General features: G+C 38.5%; 1 protein-coding gene across 2 annotated transcripts in view; it reads right to left on the reverse strand.

Annotated features, from left to right (window-relative positions):
• The window catches only part of LOC124165148 (protein prune homolog 2), a 37801-nt gene extending 16312 nt beyond the window's left edge, over positions 1–21489 (reverse strand). For both annotated transcript variants that reach the window (XM_046542455.1, XM_046542457.1), the window contains exons 1-9: positions 21390–21489; positions 21174–21288; positions 20764–20902; positions 16214–16366; positions 11983–12075; positions 10321–10551; positions 7288–7466; positions 6329–6450; positions 1800–2024 (exon numbers count right to left, since the gene is read on the reverse strand). In XM_046542455.1, the coding sequence (XP_046398411.1) occupies positions 1800–2024; positions 6329–6450; positions 7288–7466; positions 10321–10551; positions 11983–12075; positions 16214–16366; positions 20764–20902; positions 21174–21288; positions 21390–21394 (1262 nt within the window). In that variant the 5' untranslated portion in view covers positions 21395–21489. The remainder of the gene's footprint in view (positions 1–1799; positions 2025–6328; positions 6451–7287; positions 7467–10320; positions 10552–11982; positions 12076–16213; positions 16367–20763; positions 20903–21173; positions 21289–21389) is intronic.
• Positions 21490–22793: the final 1304 nt, after the last annotated feature.

A 22793-nucleotide genomic window follows, 5' to 3' on the forward strand; every position in this document is an offset into this window, starting at 1 on the left:
ATTACAAATTTTTCAATAGCATGCGCCATCTCGTTTTTCCTCGAAAATATTTGAATTTATCCAGGTGGTGTTGCGTTGGTATGGTTTTTATGGAATAAAAAACGCAATATTCCTTTGACCAGGTGCTTTGCCTATACTTTCAATGACTTTTGAATATTTTAGGTCTCATACGTCTGGTTTTACAATGCAAAATGGCCGACCTGTTTTTCACGTGAAATTTTACATAAAGTAGATATTTTCTTTCATTTACAAAAAATATAACTCACAAAATTTGAAACACAATATAAAGTAGAGATTTCTTAAGAGTACTGAGTAGAAATCTTGGACAAAAACGTTTGCGATGAAGGAAATGAGAGCAATTTTTCGACTGCTCGTCAATGCTGAGCTACACGACACGGGATCCTAAGGCTTGGTAACTTAGGCCAATTTTTCAAGTTAAAAAAAATTTATTCTTGAAAATCATCATTTAAAGCATGGAATATCGTCTTCATTGGCCTAAAACACTAAACTGAGGATGTTAAAAAGGATTATGTATAGATCGACTTGACCATTTAGCGCATTACTCGAGTAAAAATACTAAGGATTGGATATTTTTCGGAACCATCCCACGCATAAGAAATATTGAAGTATCAGGTATTGAAGTAAAGCGAAGCAAAAGTAAACCATCAACGCCACGTACGCCAGTAGACGCCCTGGATTGAGCCAAGTGGAGAAGACTTAGCAGAACAGCGGACCCTGCAATAGCACGGGACAAACGCTAGGATGAAGAAGATTGAAGTAAAGTGAAGAGATTAAGTCAGCATGCTTAAGAGAGAGAAAAACGAACTGTTTCCGTGAAAGGCAACAACCGATACCCTTTTTCCCTTTCCACCTTCCCCGAGGTGAGTCGCGTGGAAAGGGGAGTTTTTGCATCACAAGGCATCTTTAAGCCTTTTTTATTACTGCGTCCGTCTGATGTGACATTCATTTTTTGTGTTCAGTTTCTTTCTTGAACTTAAAAAAAAAAACAAGAGTTTTTAAGGTTGATTAAACGACGTGAGAAGTATAGAGTTTTTTTTGACTCTACAAAACTAAAGCTAAGTTCTATAGTTCGTTCGCTTTGTCCACTTGAATTCCATGAAGATTCAAGATCTAAAAAAATCGTTGATATAATTTTTAATAAAAATTCCAAAGGTTGCAAAATCTTCCAAAATTTTGATAGGAAATTACTTGCCCAGCTACACAAGTGTGTAACAAAAGGAAATTTTCTGCAGGCAGCAATGCTGTAGCATGGAGACGTCAAAACCTGCTGGCTGAGCATGTAGAATAATTGTTTTTACTGCTTGAGAATTTGAAAGGGCCAAATATTACATGATTCACATATGTAGTATGTAATCTTTATTATAGCTGTGAAAATGACTATACTCAGGGCTCTCCCTTGCAGTTTGGATGCATATATGACTTAAATGGTCGACATATTAATTGAGATTAATTAATTTCAAGTGTACCTATGGAACTATTGAAGAGACATTACCTAATTTTCATTCATCTCCTACTTCTGACATTAACAATCAATGATCCTCATTAAATTTTCCTTCTTACATTAGGTTAGACATTCATCATAGAAAATTGGAGTAGAATATATTGTAGTATGCATTGCTGTATTGCCTAGTTCAGAAATTATCATACTCGACTCGATGCTTGCAAGTAATTTTCAACTCGACTCGAGATCAAAAAGTACTACTCGCACATCCTGAGTGCTAATGTAATACTAGAGCCTCCTCTCAGTGAAGGAACAATCACTTGGCAGTTCACCTCACCTAATGAACGGCCTAGTCATCAAAACAATGGTTTTGAGCCAGAAGGTTGGGTGAACGAGATAGAGGGCCCTAAGGTTTTTCCTCAGCCGACGGTCGATGAGTCGATAGCATCGCTTGAGCCAACTGAAGGTGGGCATTCGAGAGCCGGGCGATCCCACCGCTCCGTGCAAGTACACCAGCACATACTCCTCTGCCACCAGAGCCTCCAATGTGGTCACAACGTACCTGCAAAAAAAGAAATCTTGTTTTCATCTTCCAAATTGATATTCATTTATTTAAATTTCTTTCCTATCACCCTGAAAACAGCACATAAGGGAATTTTTCATCCAGAGTTTCATCAGTAAACAATTATGACACAAGCATCCAGATCATAAACAACTTATGAGCCAAGTTGCTTCTCTGATTTCTGCCCAGTGACCAATGATTTTCCATTTTCTGGGTTCCACCATGTCCTCATTTGCCATAGACAACAGCTTTGCCACCGACCCTCCTCGCGTCTCAAGGTTGAAAGTGCTAGTCTGCATTTTTCTCCATCTTTATACAGCCCTTCTTTAACACCTTTAAGTCTATCTGTTAACCGATTGGTTGCCTCTCTGAGTGCTCTCTTCCGTGAATGGTGGAGAGGGTCAACGTGGCCCCTTCGGTCACGTACTTCTGCATTATGATGGCAGATTGGACAACACTCGATTGCAATATTCGTGACCAAATTATTCAAGCATGCATCACCAAAGTAGATATTGAATCTTTCTTTATTTTTGCTGTTCATAAAATCTTATTCATCGCATAAGAAATTATGCCATTCAGTAGTTCACCATTCTATTGAGAAATCCTAAATTTTGGTTGCAAAAATGCTGTGCTTTTGAACAGGACTGTTCATAATCAAAAACATTGTGAGGATATTGTAAACATGCCAAGATCCCCAGATGGGAATACAATAGGTATCTCCAGAGAGAAGGCCATATTGAGAGAGAGACACTATGGAACGAAATTCGAGAAGGGATGGAGACAAGGAAAAACACCACCACCATAACATGGACAAAATATGAGCAAATCATGGCTGCCAGTTCTAAAAGTCAGAATGTTCAAGAGGAATAACCCCGCCCACCAGAGCCTACATAAATAGCTGTAGTAATGTGCGCCGACCTAATACAAGGACCGCCAAATATTTAATAAATTGATGGCAGAATCACATTTTGCAGCATACAGGGTAAGAGAGTTTTCTATTTTCCATTGCAATCCCCACAGAATCAATTTTGGAAAAAATCCTACTGCAGTAGACTCTCGTGAATACAAACAACGTTAATACAAAGTTCTCGCTATTACCAAGCAAACCGTTGGTCCTGACAAAAAGGCCCAATCAATATTATCAGACCCACCCAACCCTACCCAATCAATATTAAAAGAAACATTACTACGAAATTACAAACCTCAGTCCCAGTCGTTACAAAATGAACTCTATTACGAAGTTCCATGAAAAAGCAACAGCATTTAGGTGGATGTACACTTCGCTAAGTTATCATCTTTGGTCTACGTTTAAGTTCTCTTCTTGTACTGTGTCCGAGAGCACCAATTTCGGTTCTTTCTTCAGTAGGAGATACTTCAATATGCAGCATCATCATAAAATAAGCTGCATTCCTGTGGAATTATGGTGACCCACCCATTAACACTCATGAATTACAGGCAGTATATCCTCTTCCTACGCACATTGGATTTACGAACTTTCAGAGATATGAACATTCGAAGGATTCAAGCACGCCCAAAATTTCAAATTTCGCACCTTTAGAGTTTGCCGATGTGACATGACGTGGCGTAGAGGAAGGAACTCACACTTTGGGCATAATCCGAACAAAGTATCGTTTAATCCGGTGTGAAGTCAGGAACTGTCCAGCATTTCGCCAATTATTTCTTCCCGCGGATGGCGATTTTTTGGCTCCGGCTACGTTACAAGCTAGATCAGTTTATCACAATTGTGAGTTAACACATGATTGTGATGTGGTGTTGCATTCTGCAAGATAACCACTCTCCTCGATGCCTTGTATAGGTTTGTCAACTTACGAGCATGGTCTTGGAATGCAGCTTCTTCGTACATCAAGAACTTGCGCATCATTTAATCACCTATGTAATGACTTGAATTTGAAGATTATAAGTGCGGGAGATTGAAGAGAGAAGAAATTTTGACGAAGTATGTTTTTTTTTTCTTTCGATGATTCCTAAAAGAAATGTTCATACGAACTTCGTTATTAGGAACCTCCAGTTTTTCCGTCCCGTGAACTTCGTAATAACAAGAGTCTACTGAATAGATTACTTATTATCCTACAATCATTCCATGTCAAATCACCCAGAAAATTTTCAAAATGACACCCACCGACTCAGATTTTTATGAAATTTTTGTCACTAGCTAGTACCGCCTATTTAATGACCTATGTAAAATATTTCCTCCCTCACTCTCACGGTTTGTATGTTATGAGGGGTCAAAGTTTGAAATGTTTGCTCAGGAGTGGGATTAAAATTTCAGAGTACAATGCACAAGGTAAAAATTCAACAATAAGCAACATTGCCCAAACAGCACAATTTTCAAAGAAACAAGAGCAGCATTAACCCCTCAAACAAGTAGAGACGGATTGGAAACGCCAACCGCTTACATCACGTAGTGCACCCGGCTTCGCTTTGAAGGCAACAACGCCACTGAAGCAAGATCTGGCTTGTTCGTCCTCGACTCCCTCATTTGTAGCCTTGTTGCTTGAAATACGGAGGGAGTGCGCTCCTTCCCCTCCACCTCTCCTATACGCGCTTCTGCTGCCCTCCCCCTCCTCATGCTGAGTGGTTGAGCACCTCGTCGCTCGTGACGTTAATGCTTTTTTAAATACTGTTAATTGTGTTGCTGATTTCGCAGTTGCAATTTAATTTAATGATATACTGATAAAAATATGATTATGCGTAGAAACATTTCTATTGACATAAGGAGAACCAATGTATGCCTTGTGCGTGCATTGTGGCGTGAAATTATAGCGAGGAAGTGCTAATTCCACCTCACCATACTGAAGCATTTTTGGGTGAAACAAAAGTTGGTATATGATGAGAAAGTGACAAAATTGGGGGAAACGTACATGAGGAAAATTTGAATTTAGTCGATGGCAGTTGGGTAGCCATGAATTACGTTAGGGGGGGTCCAAAACCAGGGGGGGGGGGGATATTGAAACAACAGAGCACAATGTATAGGGTTTCCAACAAATTTTATCGCCATTCAAAATAGAAAAAAAACTTCATTTTTCAAAATCTATTTTAAATTCATGATTTTTCAATATTTTTTCCTTTTATGAAGGAAAGTAATAGTGTTTTTGTATATCGGGGGGTCTGGACCCCCTGGATTTCCCTCTCTCGCTACACCACTGATCAGTGGTTTATCCGAAGATTTTTCCTATTTTCATTTCCAAACCCAAGCGTAACAGTTTAGGTCCTGAGCATGTAAAGATGTTTTTAAAAAAACAACTTGAAAGCCTATAAAAATGAATTTTAATTTATAAAAATATTAAAATGTGTAAGATTCTAAAAAGCATTCATTTGATTGTATGTACCCAGAATAAACCTGAATAATTATTCGTTTAACAGCAGGAATTTGAAAATGCATTTGTATCTGAAAATATCCGATCCGAAAGATCCGGCTTCGAAAATCAAGGATCCGATCCGAATCCGAAAAAAAATCCTGGATCCGTCCATCCCTAGATTAGACCCAGATAGGGTAAAAATGTTGAATTTTTAAAAATCAAAACCTGGAGAAAGAACAAACAGTGGCTGCCTGATGTACTGTGACATATTGGTCGATCATGCATTCTTTAACAACATGTTATTTAAACCTTTTTGCTTGGCAAATGAAATTATGGAGACAATCTTAAGTTTTTTTTACAGAGCTTTCATGGTAATTTACTTCTTTAGTGAAATTATTGTCATTCACTTCTTGCGGTTGTTATTTTAAATTTGCCATTAATTCAGATAATGAGAGTTCATCCTTGGAACCGAGTATCAAGAACCGATAGGGGAGAACCCGAACAGTACCGAGAACCGCACCGATATTGAGAACCAAAAAAATTTAAGAACCGACTCATCCTAAGTATCAACATACCTTGACTCTAACTGTGTAAACTAGGATAAATGAAAATACTAGTTTAAATAAAATTCTTAAAATAATGCACTTCAATCATAAAACTTACTTTGAGAATGGTTGGATTGGGACCTATAGGTTGCATATAACAGGGAACAAACTTTCTCATTGGATTTGCCAACACACAATGTAAATAAAGAGCACTTTGTGAAGTTCTGTGCTAGACACATTGATTTTGATATTTTGCTGCACTTTCGTTGATAACTTGTACTCAAGTGAAAGCAAACTGCTCATTTTTGTAATTGGGAGAATTTCCCAAGAACAAATAAATAGACAAAAAACAAATATTCTCTCAATTTCATGAGACTCTTAAGTGAAATGGGCATAAAGCATCAAGAGTTCAAAACAGTATAATCCACAAATCACTCACAAAAAGAGATTGTCCATCAGGTAATCGTAATCTGGACGGCTGCGCTCCGGGAGATAACATGCACTGAACAGGATGATTGCATTGTGGAAGTTACCAGGCATATACCCCCCGTGGGACAAAACCTGAAAAAAATTAACGAACAGTTGCAATCACAACAAAATCACAACTCTTATCACCACAAAAAATATTATTTCTTTAAATGTGGACAGAAATATGGATGAGGCCTCCGGCTCATTGTAAGAAGTAGGCTGATCTAGGGAGGGGTAAAATGTCGGTAAGATGTTAATCTTACCTACATCATGAAGTGAACAAAAAAGTATGAGAAAGAATGAACATCTTGAAAAGTAAAAATTTACAGGAGAGCTTGAATTGGGAAGTGACCGTTTCCTAAGAATTCAATTCCTTTTGAATTACAGCAAGTAGAAGCCCTTTCCCATAGGACACAATCTCCACATCCACCATCACCAGCGACATCTCAACAATCGCACCACCTTTCCCATTAAGAAACCATATGACCTCTAAAACTATGCTCACAATATGTACTGGTAATCACTTTTGGGATACAGATGAGTATGTCACCACTAGAAAAATTTTTCATAACATGGAATTTTGGGCACACACTTCCTAATTGAATAATTTCAACAATAATAACAACAGGCTTCATCATAGGAACCGTTTCCTTATAAAAGCTATTGAAACTTTTACAAAGAGCCAGCGTTGAAAAAAAAACATTTAATTTAACAGTAAAATAGTTTCCGTTCAGCAGAGAAGTTGGGTGTGACCTACTCGTGGGTCATGTCGCAGCAAATGCGTTACCACACAAAGGGTAAAATTATCAAATTTGAGACACAGGCAAATGTTGGCAATGGTCCACATTGCACACCCGGAACATATAAAAAAGTGAGTGCCCAAGAAAGAGAGAAAGTAGAAGCGGTTGGCATGGGATGTGGTGGAAGGACCTTTTTGAATGGTCCGATGGCTCGCATGTCTATTCTCCTTTGAAGGCCCGCCACCATGCACTCGCGCCAATTACGCTCCTCGGCACGCTCTTCCGCCGCCGTCAACTCAGGAATCGGAGGAACTTTCACCACTGGGTCATCGTCCTTCTTCACATTGACGGGCGTCGTCATGCCAAGCCCTACATTCAAACGAAGATCAACAAGTTTTTACCAATTATGAGCACTATTCTATACATGCAGCCAGATTATAAAAATAATATAGAATCCAAAATTATAGACCAGATATGGGGCTGCAAGACAAAAGTCATATCTAAGCAGACATTGCTGTACCAAAAACTGTTGGCTGTAGTGTTGGAGGCCTTCAAGATTTCAGATTCAGAAGAAGAATGGAGAAGGTGAAGTGGATGAGAGGAAAGGGAAGGACTAAGTTGTAGACATGGAGCTGGTGAGGAGAGGCAGCTTAGCAATGATCGCAATGCCCGCACTTTCAATTCTTACAAGTACTCCTTTGAAATCTGGTCCCTGGTTCCCAATAACAATAAAAACATCTAAATTAAACATATTAATCTTCTGAAATAACAGAACAGTAAATACTTATGTCTAACATTAGTGAAATAATGTAAATAAAATAAGTGATATTGAACTCAACGCAAAATTCTGATCCTGGGGCCTACTTTTCATGAGACATAAACTCAGTCATTGTCTTTTGTAGCAGTGAAAATCGCCTTATCGACGACACATAATTTTGCCACTGTCTCATGAACAATAGATGGGCAGGTGCAGCAGTAGCCAATGTTCAGTATCACAGGGCAAGGTCAAGCGTTGCTTCTCCTCCTTCAAGTGGCTCCAACCCTTCTTTATCACACTGGGTCTCATCGTCACTTTCTTCCTCCTCATATTGCACTGGTTCTTGAGCGACTGACACTATGTCATGTGTCTACGTCATCAACGGTCATCCATTCTTTTGTTTCTTGCAATACATTGGCAATCCCCTAACAATAAAAGCACTAGGCTTTGCTGATTTCCCAATCAACGCTAATGGGAGATTACGGGTACTACATATTCACATTATAACATGCCATCAGTGTGACCTGATCTTTAAACCTGGAGCACAGGTCTCTTCTTTGGAAGCCAAGTTCTTTGTGAGCAATGCCCTATAATTTAGGCCAGTTTCATTGGCATTGAATTTTTTTTTTGTTAATAATTCCCCTTTAATGTCAAATTTTCAAACGTATTCACGCACTCATTTGCCGCATAAAGATCAGAGGAAAGCTTCTCTCTTCTAATTGTCAATCAACGTACACCATGGAACTTCTTCCAGTGATCTAGCCATCTGATGCTGGCACTCAAAGACTTATCGCTGTTCATCAGTTTATTCATTTGAATGAATAATAGGCCCACTTAAAGGAGCCTGCCTCTCTCTTACCTTGGTGAGCCAAACAAAAAGAGCTTCATCAACTTTATTGCATGAAGACTGCTTTGCTGTCGGCCTATTTTCAAGAGTCTTGCCAGAAGAAGTAGCGCAGTATTGCTCCAGCTTTGCGTGGTTTATTTGCCAACCACAAACTGTAGCTTTACCAACATTTAACTCTGTCACAAATGTAGTTACACTTTCACCCTTGTCTAAACGCAGTAAATGCTGCATCTAGTCTATCTTGAAGCATAAGGATTGTGTGCTTACACTTGCTATCAATATCAACCACACCTTAAAACACAAATGCTCACACAAAAAATGAAACAATTAGTACCCTGTAACAACAGATGACAAACTAATGAAGTGCTGATGGCCAAACGTGCCAGACTAGCCTACGAGTCAGCAGTGTGGTGCATCAAACAAGGAAGAGGGCAAGTACAGCATTTTCCACTTACTCCATCCTTTACTCTGCTTCTGATTCATTCTTCCATTTTAAAGTGGCTCTTTATAAGTATATTTGCTAATTTGAACAATAAATTAATATAAGCAGGGTTCGGTCCCAATTACTTTGAATTAGTGTAACTCCAATGCAACTATCTTACCCAGATTTAGGACAAAACAGAGAAGACTATTCAGAGATACCTATATGGTAGTTGTTTTTCAAAATTAAATTTTTTCTCTGGCAGAGTTCCAAAAATAGGGGAGATAGTCTTAAAATTGTGTTCAATTCCAATGCATACATATACAGTACCAATATACTTTCTGTGCAGTTCATTAGAATCTGAATTACGCACAAAACTGGCTTACAGTTATTCTCAAGAGCTTAGCTTGTCCATAACCCTGGGACTATGTACCTGTATTTTAACCCTCAAGTGGCCACGCTGGCATATAAAGTGTGCCAAGCTTTGAAAACAAAGGATTTCAACATTGCACGTACATTCTGGTCTTGAATGGCCTCGTGTATTCTTACCATGTACTTTCTATTGTTATTCTTACCATGGACGGTCTATTGTGTGAGTTTTCATAGCTCGAAGTTTGCAGCTAATTATTTTTAGATTGGCGAGAGGAACCGACACTCATGGCGTTCAAAGTACGCCACATGACCGGCCGTGTACCTCGTGCTTTGCTTTTCTTGAATGGCCTCGCGTATTCTTACAATGTCATTTTGACTCTCTATAGTGGGAGTTTTTAAAGCACAAAGTATTGTAGCAAATTGTTTTTAGGTCGGCAGAGGAACCCAACACCCGTGGCGTATAAATTATGCCGCATGACCGGCCATGTGTACCTTTATACCTGTATCACCTATAAATGCAGAAGCTTGAACTAATTTCTACACATAAAGATAAATTTAACAAAAATCGAGAATTATCATGTGAATGCATTAGTTGTGGACAATGTACGCCACGTGCCCGGTCGTGTAAAAATATCAGCCTCGCCCGCTGAAGGGTTAACCTTTCAAAACTACAAAACATCGAGAAAATCATTCACGCCCTGAGTTTTGCATTGAATATTTCAGTAAATTTTTGTGCAATGAATAAAAAAATTCTCATCCAATCACAAAAAATGATTTTAACACTCAAATGAGCACCCCTCACAGCAATTGTGAAGTTGAGACTCACTTTCCAATATTGAATCTTCCATCTCATCCGGGGTGCCGAGGTCTTGTGACAGGATGTCATCGAGTTCATCGTCCTCGTCCGTCAGCGCCTCCTCGTTGCCCTTCACATTCTCCTTGCCGAGCGTGTCTTGATCCTCGCTCTTCTCATCCTCACTCATCTCGTGAGACTTGTTAAAAATCTCAGCGCTCACGGCTATCTTTTTCCGTCGCACCCGGCTCCCACTCGGCTTCTCTGTGAAACCAAATACATAACGACAATAACACCTAGTGGACTCTTCCGCCAATTTTTGTTCCCCATTGATTACAAAAGGCTTAAAAAATAAAGTGGTGCACGTATTCCCATTCCTTGATCCATCGCTTGCATCTCTAGTGATTCACGACAAAAATTGAAAGCCTTAACACTTTTGTAGATAAGCTCATAATGTAGCAAAACCATACTGAGAAAGTCACCAATCCTAAGCTACTCCTCCATAGCTAAATAATAAGCCAAAATTGTTTTTCAAAATTAATACCCACTGTTAGCACTCCTCTATCACGCCACCAATTTAAATGGCAAATTAAATGCAATTTATTAGAATTTTATCCACAAATTACAAACCAAAACATATAGATATGAAATTGGAATGGCAACAAAAAATTGAAAGTTTTCATAATTTGTCAACTAAGTAACGCATTCAGGCAATGACTATGAAACACAGAGCACTTCTTTCCCTTCATTATCCCTTTAAATGCTGCTTACATTATAAACACACATTGTAATGCAAGGAGACTAAAAGGAATGTGTTTTACGCTTAGTCTACTCTCAGAATTTCATGTGAATGCCATTAATTTTGGAACTTCTTTTCGTAATTGTAAAGCTATTAGTGAAGGGAGCAAAAATGAATATCAAATACATATGTCGTTATCTTCACTATGTTTCAATATGCCCATGCACACATATTTAAGAATTCATAGCCACTTATAATTGGGTCAAGCAGTCACAATTACCAGGAATCTACTCTTGTACCAGACATACTTAATATATTTGACTCTCATGCATTCTTTTCATTAAAAAAAAACCAAAAATATCACATAATAATAGCCTGTTATCCAAAGCCTTCATTTGAAATGAGTTAATTGATTCAAAATTGATTCTGTGCAAATTATTTTGGTCGCTCAGCGGATTCTTGACAGGGCTACCCTCACCAATCCAAATACGCAGATTAAACATTTACACTTAAAGACTGATTCACAGCATCAAATTTTCTAGATTAAATGTTTAAAAATCACTAATACATATAACCTGCTTGGAGACCTGAGCACTTGATGCTATTCCAATGAATTTTTTCTCACCAACCGTTTTCTGTGCTTACAGCACCATTTTCACCACGGCACAACTACGTACCATCAAAGTTGGGTTGAAAAAAATTGTCCGGTATATTTTCAAGTATAACTTTCTATCATAGTGTCTTCATTCCACCAAATAAGAAAAAATAGTTACAGAGTTTGTTAAAAGAGTCCTGGATTCAATTTTGCGGCCAAAATATTTTGTAACTCTTTTTCATGCTCTCCTTTTGAACATTACACAAAAAATTTGAGGGGAGAGAATCAATACAACATAAAGTCTTAAAATACATTTAATTATTTATAAATGTATTTCTTGGCGATGCGTAATATCCCTCACCTCTTTTCAAATGGACATCGCCTGCACTGGGAGACAAAATCGCCCTGTAGATAGACCGATCCTCTTCATCGTCCTCTAGGTCGTATCCAAGGCCTGCAACCCAAGACATTTAGCCAACATCAACACAACATTCCAAAGCAACAAGAAAATATAATGAACACCTTGATGTTATGCAATTATACAAGCGACAAAGTTTACCTACTCCTATCTTATAAATCAGAGTTTCCAGAGAAATTTTAGCCATAGAAGAATATCATATTTATAGTGAGTTAAAATCACTGTTGAATTAAGCCAACACATCTTTAAAAATTCCACCTTGACAACAGATATGATGCATACATTGCAGAACTTGCAAAGATATTGGGAAAAAAATATTCCCTTCTTTACAGCCTGACCATCCTAGGTTGGCAGTTGGGTATTTTAACTGACGACCATTAGGATGCAGGCTCTTTAGCCATGGTAGATGTCTTGTAGCGTCTCTTCCAGTTTGGAGAGGGTCAAGTTGATTGCAATTCATCATAATTTTTAGTGTTTTCCATACACGTCTTGAAAATATCACACATTTACAAATTAACACAAAAATAGCCTTGAAGCTCTACGGCAGGAACTAAAAAATTTTTGTTTTGATTTGAAACAATTGAAAGACAAAATACAAAACAAGATATGGTTGATGAAAATTTAAAAAGTTAAAAATTGACACACACAAATAATTTCTGATAATCCAATCTTAACAAAATCCAAAATTTTATTTTTTAGTATACCAAGAAGCGATCTTGATTTGACTACATTAAAATCTGATTATGTATTGAATTTGATTATCCACACTCCAAAATTGCACAGTCATGGTTAGAAAAATCTTACCACTTGAGAGCCAATATTCCCGACTTGACAATGAATTGGCAATATGTACTACCAAACACTGGCTGTAGAGAATAATAGGGTAGTTTCCTTCATCAAAGAAAACAAAAGGCATTGATGGTGATTCGTTACCCACCATTAGTGTATTCATAATACACAAATTATTTGGTTTTTGAAATACCGGTTTAGACGAATGGCAAGGGTCAAATTTTATCCTCATTTGAAAAAAGCCAGATTGGCGCCCATGCGATTCCACTCCACGTGACGTCACAGGGACCTAGTTTCTACACGAGAGGATAGGAGTTATGCATCGTCAGAGGCTACCAATGCATGCATGAGTCACAGAGCTCAGGGAAACATGTCTTAATAATCACCTATTAAAACTGGCTAAGGTCGGAAAGTTTTCTTCGATTGATAAGGTATTAATAAACCTTTTTTAAGCCATGCGCTACCAGACAGGAAGGTACTCAGCTACCCGTTAGCATCCTGCGTCCTATCAGCGCTCAGAGCCTCGATCAAGGTCACCTACCAGGCGGGAGGGGGAACCAGAAATGCGTCGTACGGACTTTTTCCCTTCATTCCTACTTACGCGTCGCGTTTTCGCGCGCTTGAAATTTTTCACTTTTCATTTGATCGCGAAAAATAGATATCGTCATTTAAAAATCTAAAAGCATGAAATACGTACTCCAGGAGTAATAATCTTTCGATTTAGGCAATAAAAAAATAATAGGAAACCACCCTATTACACGAGTTGGGAGGGAGGGTTCCTTCTTCCCAGCCAATCAAAATGGCTTTTGAAGATTGCAGAGGAAGACACGTGATTTGTGTGACGGGGTGCAAAGGTGATGGGGTGCTCCGGCACAAACACAAATTCTTTGTTGAGCCAAGTTCTTGAACATTCTGAAGTCGCCCTTTCGTCCACACAAGGCATTTTTGTGAGCCCTGAGCAGAGTATGTCAGAATACGACAGACACTTTCTTGAAACCTCAAGATGGACCACATTAAATATCTGACTTTCTGAGCCACACACTGTTCATGGGTAGCTGGGGTGTCTCACCACAACGCTTTGTCTCCAACAGGGAGCCAATGTCACCACATCTTGAGATTAAAAAAAAATTTATTTCATTCCTAAACCTCCGAATGCAACTCATATTGGCCATTTTATGTCAGGGTATTCAACACACATAACAACTACATGTGCACAAACAACCATGCCCTGGGTAGGGGAAACCTAGCCAGGCGAGACTCAAACCCACGACTTCCTGTTTGGCAGGCGAGGACTTTACCCAACCTCCAGTACTGAGGCCAATACAATGGAGTTGGGTTTTCATAGTGAATTAAACGCATCAGTCTCAACTAGTAGAATCGATTGATACTGAGCAAATTAGAGTACACCCATGTCTCGTATAGCGCAAGGGATGCGTTCCTTGGGGTCTTTGCGCTATACGAATTTGCGTTATACGAGAGCGTTTTAACATTGGGAAGATAGGGATGCGTTCCTGGTAGCATAGGTCTTGGGTATTGAATTTCCTCTAAAACATCTATATTCCCATAAAAAGCCTTAGAAAACATTATTTATATAAATGTTTATAGTTTAAAACATCTTTAAAGATAGTATGCACGCATTCAAAGACTTTTATTCACGTTAAAAAAAAATTCTTACGTGCTTTTGAAATTCCCTCCTGTCGTGCGGGTAGGATAACATCTGCTATCTCAGGGGATCGTAATGCGTTGCCGGCAGTTGACGATTTTTCAAACTAGTCTAAAAAGCAACTATTATGTCACTCAGGCCCTTTTGTCGCTCATCGAAATGACAGGAAAATGCTACTTTGAATGACATTTCATAGCTAGCGGAGTTTATGAATGATAAATCATTTTAATTTGAAGTCCTCCGAGTCATTTGCAGCTACGTGAAACAGCCTTTAAATGCCTTGAAACCTGACCCAGGTTTTCCTTCCCTGAAAATGAATGAACGAGATTGCATTCTTTTCCAAAACAATATCGTCTCGTCAACACTAAAAACTAGTTGAGGGGGAAAGGAGCCACTTTCAATCACAGCTTGGAGTTCATCAGAAAATGTTGCGGTGACTGCGCTATCAACACTTGCAGATTCACCTGATATCGTCGCACTGAAAATACCTGCTTGCCGTTTAAATTCTAGAACCAACCGGAGCTTTCACTAAATGTCTCGGAGCGATTACCACTCTCATCTTTTTGTACTGATTCACTATGAACTTTCCGTATATGTAGACCGCTTGGTTGAAGTTGGTGCGGCTGATGTCACTGATGTTTTAACTTCGTCTTTATTCAGAATAAGGCATCGTGCGTTTAAACTTCCGCGCAATATCGCTTTGACGCTCTCCATTTTCAAAGCAATTGACCTCTTTCAACTCCTCTTCTAGGTTTATAGTTTTTCTTGATAAATTCTTGATTTTTCTATACGCATTCCTATTTTTTGGCATATTCTCTTGGTTTTTACTCTGTATGGCTCTATCTAAATCACCTTCCACTGCTGAACTGTATTCCTGAGAAGCAGAAGGCCTACGACTGCGGGGAGGGAACGAAGCCATTGTGTTTGAGACTCTATAGCGGACCCTTTTATGTGTTGATGCTATTCATGCGCAACTCGGCCACCGCTCCATTTCTCCCCCGTGAATACCGATGACCTTGAAGGCTTTAGCGCAGACCCTCTACCTGGAAGTCAATCGCCCGATAACCTATGACGGCACCGGCCCCACGCTTAATTAACAATCTAAATTATTTATTATCATTCTGTTAAGGAGACGAGATAAATTACTTCGTTAGGCCGGCTATCTGGACCCAATGACGAGTAATACTTTTGGCCATTGCACAGCAATGGATTTCGATTAATATATAAACAGAAATGAAGATTAGAGGCAAGCAATAATATTAATATGCGTAAAATGATAGAAATTTCGTGTGTACTTAGCGCAAGTTCACGTTTTATCACGAGAGCGTTTAAGATTTTAGATTAGGCTACACTGCGTTGCAATGTTTCCCCGAGGAACGAATTTGCGCTATATCGAAATTGCGCTAATCAAAATTGCGCTATACGAGACATGGGTGTAATTGCAGAGCCGATTCTTCACCAATAGCTTTCAATGGATCCTTCTGCTCCCAGACGGTAAAATTTATCTGTCTGGAACTGTACAACCACCAAATTACCTTCAGGTAAGTTTTAGGCATAGAACTTCTCATCGCATTAATTAGAAAAAATATTACATTTATAACCACCTCCACACAGGATAAGAAAATTTGAAGTGAGTAAAACTTGAATCAAATGGAAGAATAACATTAATTAGTCGACTGCCAGAGAGAGAATATACTTTTCAAGGATCAGAAGCAGCAGTACCTTCATTTTCTTGGGGCATAGTGAAGGAGCGAGCCATCTGCGTGGGACTGCTGGGAAAGTCGACCGCCTCAACTTTGTACGAGCCAAGAGGGGGCAAGTCAAAATCCAATCCCCCAACGCTCGCATCGTCAGGACTCTTGCTACGAGCAGCCACTGCAAAGAAGATCCACATCCACACAACCATGACGTAAAGGCAGAAATTCCATCTCAACTCAAAGAGACCACCCCTCTCAAAAGAATATCACAAAACAATAGAGGGCTGTCCAGTTGGTCGCTTACCTCCACCTCGCATGCAACAAAGTTGGCCACTTCAGCAAACGCACTCACTAAAGTCACCACGCACTTTGCTGATAGGTAGAGCAATACAAAATTCATTGAAAAATAAACTATTTATTATTGGATACAATACAATATATATTCAGTCCAATTATTTAATATTTATTTATTATTGGATTTAATAAAAAAAAAATTTAAGCCATGATGAAGAGATCCATCAAAATTATTATTTTCGATGCTATTATGCAAATATTGAGAATAAATGGACTGCACCCTGCGCTTACCACCACAGTTCACACCAACGTCTCATTTTCAATTTCCCTGATTTTTCCATTATATTCAGTCCAATTATGTATTTGTTTTCCCTGACTTTATACCAATGACAAAGCTCTTATATATGGATAGGGACTCAGAAGAAAAATGAACCTAGGTAAATACACTGGGAAGTAATAATTTATTTACGCCAGGAGTTATTCCAGTCCCAATTTAAAAAAATAGAATCTATGCAATCTTTGCTTAAAACTCTGAGATTATTAAAAAAGTATCACACAAATCAATATGAAAAATGAAACTTATCCTTGGCATGCCATTTTTGCAGCATCAATTATCGCACTAATGCATTTCCACAGCATACTCAATTTCCAAGTTAACCCTAAAAGCCTTCAGGGCAGCCAAATTTTGCACCAATGACCTTCTCTCTAATTTCTCTCTCCTTTTCTGAATATGAACACTGACTTCATCACTGCACTGTGGGCCTCTTTGAAAGCCAATTAAAACTCAGCCAAATAGGCAACAGAAATCAACTTTCAATGGGTCAGACTGTAGCCTCCTTCATTACATGGTCTACTTGGCTATGCTTATTAGAAAAGTATCCTTAAAATAACTTCATCTAAGCTCAGAACAAAACCATTTGGAAGCTATAAACCTTTGGACATTGATGCATCAAGCCTTGGTACAAAAAAGATGAAGAATCATAGGAATGCTACAAATTATGGAACCACAGTGCAAATCTTCCACAGAGGAACAATCATTTGCTTTGAAGTCAAACCCACATCTCCTCAATTTGTACCACTTGTTCCCCCAATTGTAATACCAAGGTACTATCGTTTCCAATAATATGTAGACACCCACAAGCCCCACTTAACTGATGTGATCGGGTTGGTAAAAACATGAAAGGTTGGTATATGAGGTGAGTTGCATCCCTCAACCGTACGCCACCAAGAGCCGACGGGGGAGGAGGGGGCGGAGTGAGGGTAATCGGGCTAGCGAGACAAGAGCAAAAGCCCAAGCGGATGGAACGCACTGAGTAGAGATGGGTCAAAAAGAACCGAACTGCCAAAACGAACTGTTCACTAAAATGAACCGGTTCGAAAATGAACCGTTCTCTAAAACACCCTGTTCACTGTTCATGTCGGCACTGCACAATTGCGGCGTACTCGGTACAGTAGGTATGATCATCAAGAGGCATTTTGAACTGCAGCTTACTCGAGCAAGTGCGTTGTGGGTACAACAGATGGCGGTTACGACGGAGGCCATCCAAGGCCGCCGAAGTGCGTCGTAGACGACCGAGCCCCTCCTCTTCTTTCTCTACTATTCCCCTCCGATAGCCACTGAACAGTTCGTTCTAACTAATATTTGAACTGATATTTAAAATATTAGTTCTTTTGAACCGTTCGAAATGACTAATATTTGAACTGATATTTAAAATATTAGTTCTTTAGAACCGTTCGTTCTAACTAATATTTGAACTGATATTTAAAATATCAGTTCTTTCGAACCGTTCGAAATATTAGATCAAATATTAGTTTCCTCGGGGCGTTCAGTTGGGAAATCGCGTTCATTTTGATTTCGTATTTTGAACATTTGTGGATCTGTGGATGCATCTCCAAAAATATTGTTTAAAACGTGATTCATGAACTTAGGAAACGATTGAACTCATGATTGTGGAACATTTTTTTCGGTCCCCTTACCAAGATGATCTTTGGACTTAGTTTTTGGCGCCTACGATGAAATTTTTTTATGTGGATGCATCTCCGAAAATATTGTTTAAAACGCGATTCATGAACTAAGGAAACGATTGAACTCATGATTGTGGAACATTTTTTTCGGTCCCCTTACCAAGATGATCTTTGGACTTAGTTTTTGGTGCCTACGATGAAATTTTTTTATGTGGATGCATCTCCAAAAATATTGTTTAAAACGCGATTCTTGCTCGAAATTACCATAACACTCTCCACATACCTTACGATACCACACTAAGCTTTCATGTACTCTAAACGCATGATAAACAATATTTTCTACCGAATGACCCTACCTGTTCACTATGAACCGATATTTTGAACTGTTCTTTTTACTGAACAGGATCAAAGTGAACGGTTCATAAAAATGAACAGTTTAACCCACCTCTAGCACTGAGGGAACTCATGTTCACGTGCCAGTTTTGGCCATTGGAGTGTTTTCATTTGGGCTCCTTGGTGAGGTTTTTCCTTTCTTTAGATTCATATTTGGACTCAACCTTTACATGTTATGTATATGAGGCTCCGTAGCTGAGTAGGTTTGTTTCACGTGCATTTGTTGTACTTTAGTTTCTGGAGGATCCAAAGTAATTATATTTTTTTCGTTTTGTAAAAGAATCTTTGTTAAAATAAACACTATAGACACAGTTGACTAAATAAATAATTAAAGATTTTTAAGTGAATAATTTTATTAAAATATTGACAATCTACATTAACACATTTATTCCTAAGCAGATTCATTCACTGAGAGAGAATGAGCTGAAGTAGAGGCAGAAATTGCATCTTTGTGTCCTTTCGGCTACTTACTTTCTAATCTCAGTTGAGAAAAATTCCTACTCACATTAACTACAATTCTCACCAAAAAAAACAGATACAATATTGGTACTTAAAATCATTCTGATAGCCCTAGTGTACAAAAATAATTGTTATTTGATAGATAATCATAGTTTTCAAATTTATAGTACTTGATTGCAAAAAAATATAGGAATTTATGTGAATGAAAGCACAAATGCTTTGTAACAGTAGGTGTGCAAACCACAATTAGCTATAAGGGCCAGGTAGAAATGCTACCTACCATTCCACCCCGAAAAAAATGCATCACAGCAAAATCACGGATGAGCTTGAATAAAAGGTTTGAATAATGGGAGACTATTGTTTCTGTCATAAATGTATAATTATTAATTGTCGTAGGATTAATTAGTTTTGAGAGTACATTTACCAAATCATTTCTACTTATTTCCACTCCTTGAATGAATCTGCTTAGAAATGAATGTGTTAACATAGATAGAGTCATCTTTTCAATAATTAAGTCATTTAAAAAAATTCACCCTCAGACTTCCGTCAAGTAACATAGTGAATCTGCTCATGGAGCAGTGCTGCCAAACCTCACGCGTCCTCCTATGCCTTTCACCAACCGTGCATCATTCAGCGAGATAGCTGACAATATCATGGGCTACTGTGAAAGGATTACCCTTAATACCTTCCAAATGAGAAGATATATCGTCTCAGTGCTGGGGCCAAAATACCTGTGGTCACCCATGACTCACACATTTTCAGTTACAAAGTAGGGCGGCCGTGTACATTTGGCTACGTTCAGTTCGATCCTCCTCTCTCTCTCTTTCAGTACTACCCCTCCCCCTTCAGCAAAGCCCTTCGAGAGTGTCCTGAGTCTCATGAAAGCTCACCCGCAAACATGAATGTGAATAGAATATAGCTGCAATAATTTTCTAAGTTGAAAGACTTGGATGCTTACATAATGGTTTTACACACTTCGCTGATCACGAAAAGTTGTCCCAAGACGGGTGAGTTGACCTCTTAGAATTTTAATGAAGTTTATTCGGGATGTTCTGAGAAAGTGCATTTTCACAAATGTTTCTGTAAATATGTTGATTTAAAATATTTGCATATTGTATTGAATTAATAACTCTGATATTTTATTGCCATTCTCCCACCTCAAGAACATATCATAAACACCATGATTGGTGTACCACTCATTGAAAATCTGGGAAGTGACTTTTAAGTATTCAAGAGGAAAACTCTGTAAAACTATTCAGGCCATATTACACAGTTTTTTCTCAGTGATCACACCAAATGGCTGATTTACTTGGCTCCGGTAACTTCCAGCAGAATAATACATAAAGAGTAATAACAATTTTTTTTAGGAGCATAGGAATGAATCTCCCACTTTTATAATTAATTACCCCCTTCGATTTTTAAAATATAAAGGAATTTTGAGCAAAAGATTGTTCACTACATTACCTGGTAAAGTATGAGGTCTGTGCGCTGAATCTTGTTTTTCGCTAGACGGTATACCATTTTCTTGACTAGATTTGAGGACAGTAGCTCCAACAGTAGTATTAATAGTCTTCTCACCGCCGCCAGATTCAGAATCTGCAGCCTAGAAAGTCGCGAAGATTATTCACGTCCGTGACACAAATATTAATACCGAACTCAGAACATTGGAAATTAGAGCAGGCATAAAACCATTATAACTATGCGTGTTCATAGATTACGGCTCTCCCACAAAACGATACTTTAGAACCACAAATTCGGTTGTATTCCCGCTTAAATGCAATGGATTTTACAGTAGCACGGAATGGCCACTGTACACAAAAGGGTACCAGCGCGTAAAACCTTGAAAACCACGAAAAAATCAATGAAGTACTTACTATGCTATCACTAGCTGGACTCTCTAATGCTGGCAAAAATATTTCGGGTGATACAGAGGACTCACTTTGGTCAATATTATCATTTTCTTCGTCTCCCGAGTCATCATTTTTGGCACTAAATGTCAGAAAAGACATTCAATAAAAGATTCATATCAGCTGCGTTTCAGTTACAAAATTCAATAGCAATTTAAATTAATGAAATTTATCAACACCAACCTCATCTTTTCGCTAATAACGAAAATGACGAATACTCCCAAAATTGCAATAGTTTTCTTGCATGATTAACGTACTTCATTTGTCATATTTTGAGATGAACGCATTACGCACTTCTTTTACGAGCAGAGGAAAAATCCCGCTGGCATTTTAACCTGAGAAACACCTCAGAAGCACTCGGAACTCCACCCCTATACTAAATTTTTGTGTAGTTATATTTTTTTAAATTTTACCTATTAGAATTATTTTGAAAAAAATCAGCATTATAAAACGCAGGAAAATATTTTTTCTTCGAAAAAAATCTGCTTTTATCATGTTTTTTTTTCCACGACTTTTCAGGTCTGCCCTTGGGCTATATCCTGCGGAGATTTTCTCCTGTGGGATACGAAGCTTTCTTAGAAAGGGTTTGTAGAATTATATTGAGAACTCGTTAGCCTTCAGATTGATTCTTAAACGTTTTTATTTAATTTTCCTCAGTTAAATATTATTAGCGCTGCATGTTTTTAATGCCAATAAAATGTTTAAAAATTAGTTGAGAGATGTGGCGAAACCTCCCACACCTCCCTTATTAATTTCAACACTTAAAGTTAGTAAGGATTCCATAAATTTCTATTCAGATTGTTTCTCAAACATTCGAATAGGCTGGGGCTGTATGGTGACGAATAGGCAAATGCAACACAGAGCTTCAGAGGTAGCTTGCATACCTTTGGTCCTAGGAGGTCTTTCATAAAGCCACATCAGGAACCTTTGAACAGATACATCAATAGAACTCTGGGCTTGTTGATCTAACACAAATAACAAAGCAGAGCTTTGCGTTTGAAGCTCCGCTACCTGGCTGAGGTGGCTGCCTTAGGACCAAGGTGAGGCTACCAGGGAATGGAAAACCCAACCCATGAATGCATATAGCAACTGAGGCAGTCCCTTCCATGATATGACCACTAGTAGACATGAAGTAAGGCTCCAATTCTGATCAGTATCTCTCATTGCATCATTAAAAATTTGTTTTGCCACACAGGAACTGAAGTTAACCCCTATGAGCAATGTAATAGGTAATATCTACTCTTCATAACTGACATCAGCAAGGGTGGACAAATAGAAAATTATTTCTCCTAGTTTGAATCCCACCAGGATAGGTTCACACCACTAAGGGCTTGGATGTGCGTAATTTTCCAAATTGACAAGCCTGATCCCATCTCCACTCTTTAAGGTTGCATATCTCTTCTGAAGATGGGACCATCCCTGTAATGACTCCACACACCAGAGGACACCACCACATAGCCTCCTATCCAGGTCCATCTCATTGTAATCACTGCAGTATTGTAATGCATATATGTATTACATTTCTTGATTGCACAAACCCAACCCTATTACGTATGTCCATGCATGAACTTGGGTTATCTTACAAGA

The sequence above is a fragment of the Ischnura elegans genome, chromosome 9, assembly GCF_921293095.1.
Source record: "Ischnura elegans chromosome 9, ioIscEleg1.1, whole genome shotgun sequence".
In the NCBI taxonomy this organism is placed as follows: Eukaryota; Metazoa; Arthropoda; class Insecta; order Odonata; family Coenagrionidae; genus Ischnura; species Ischnura elegans.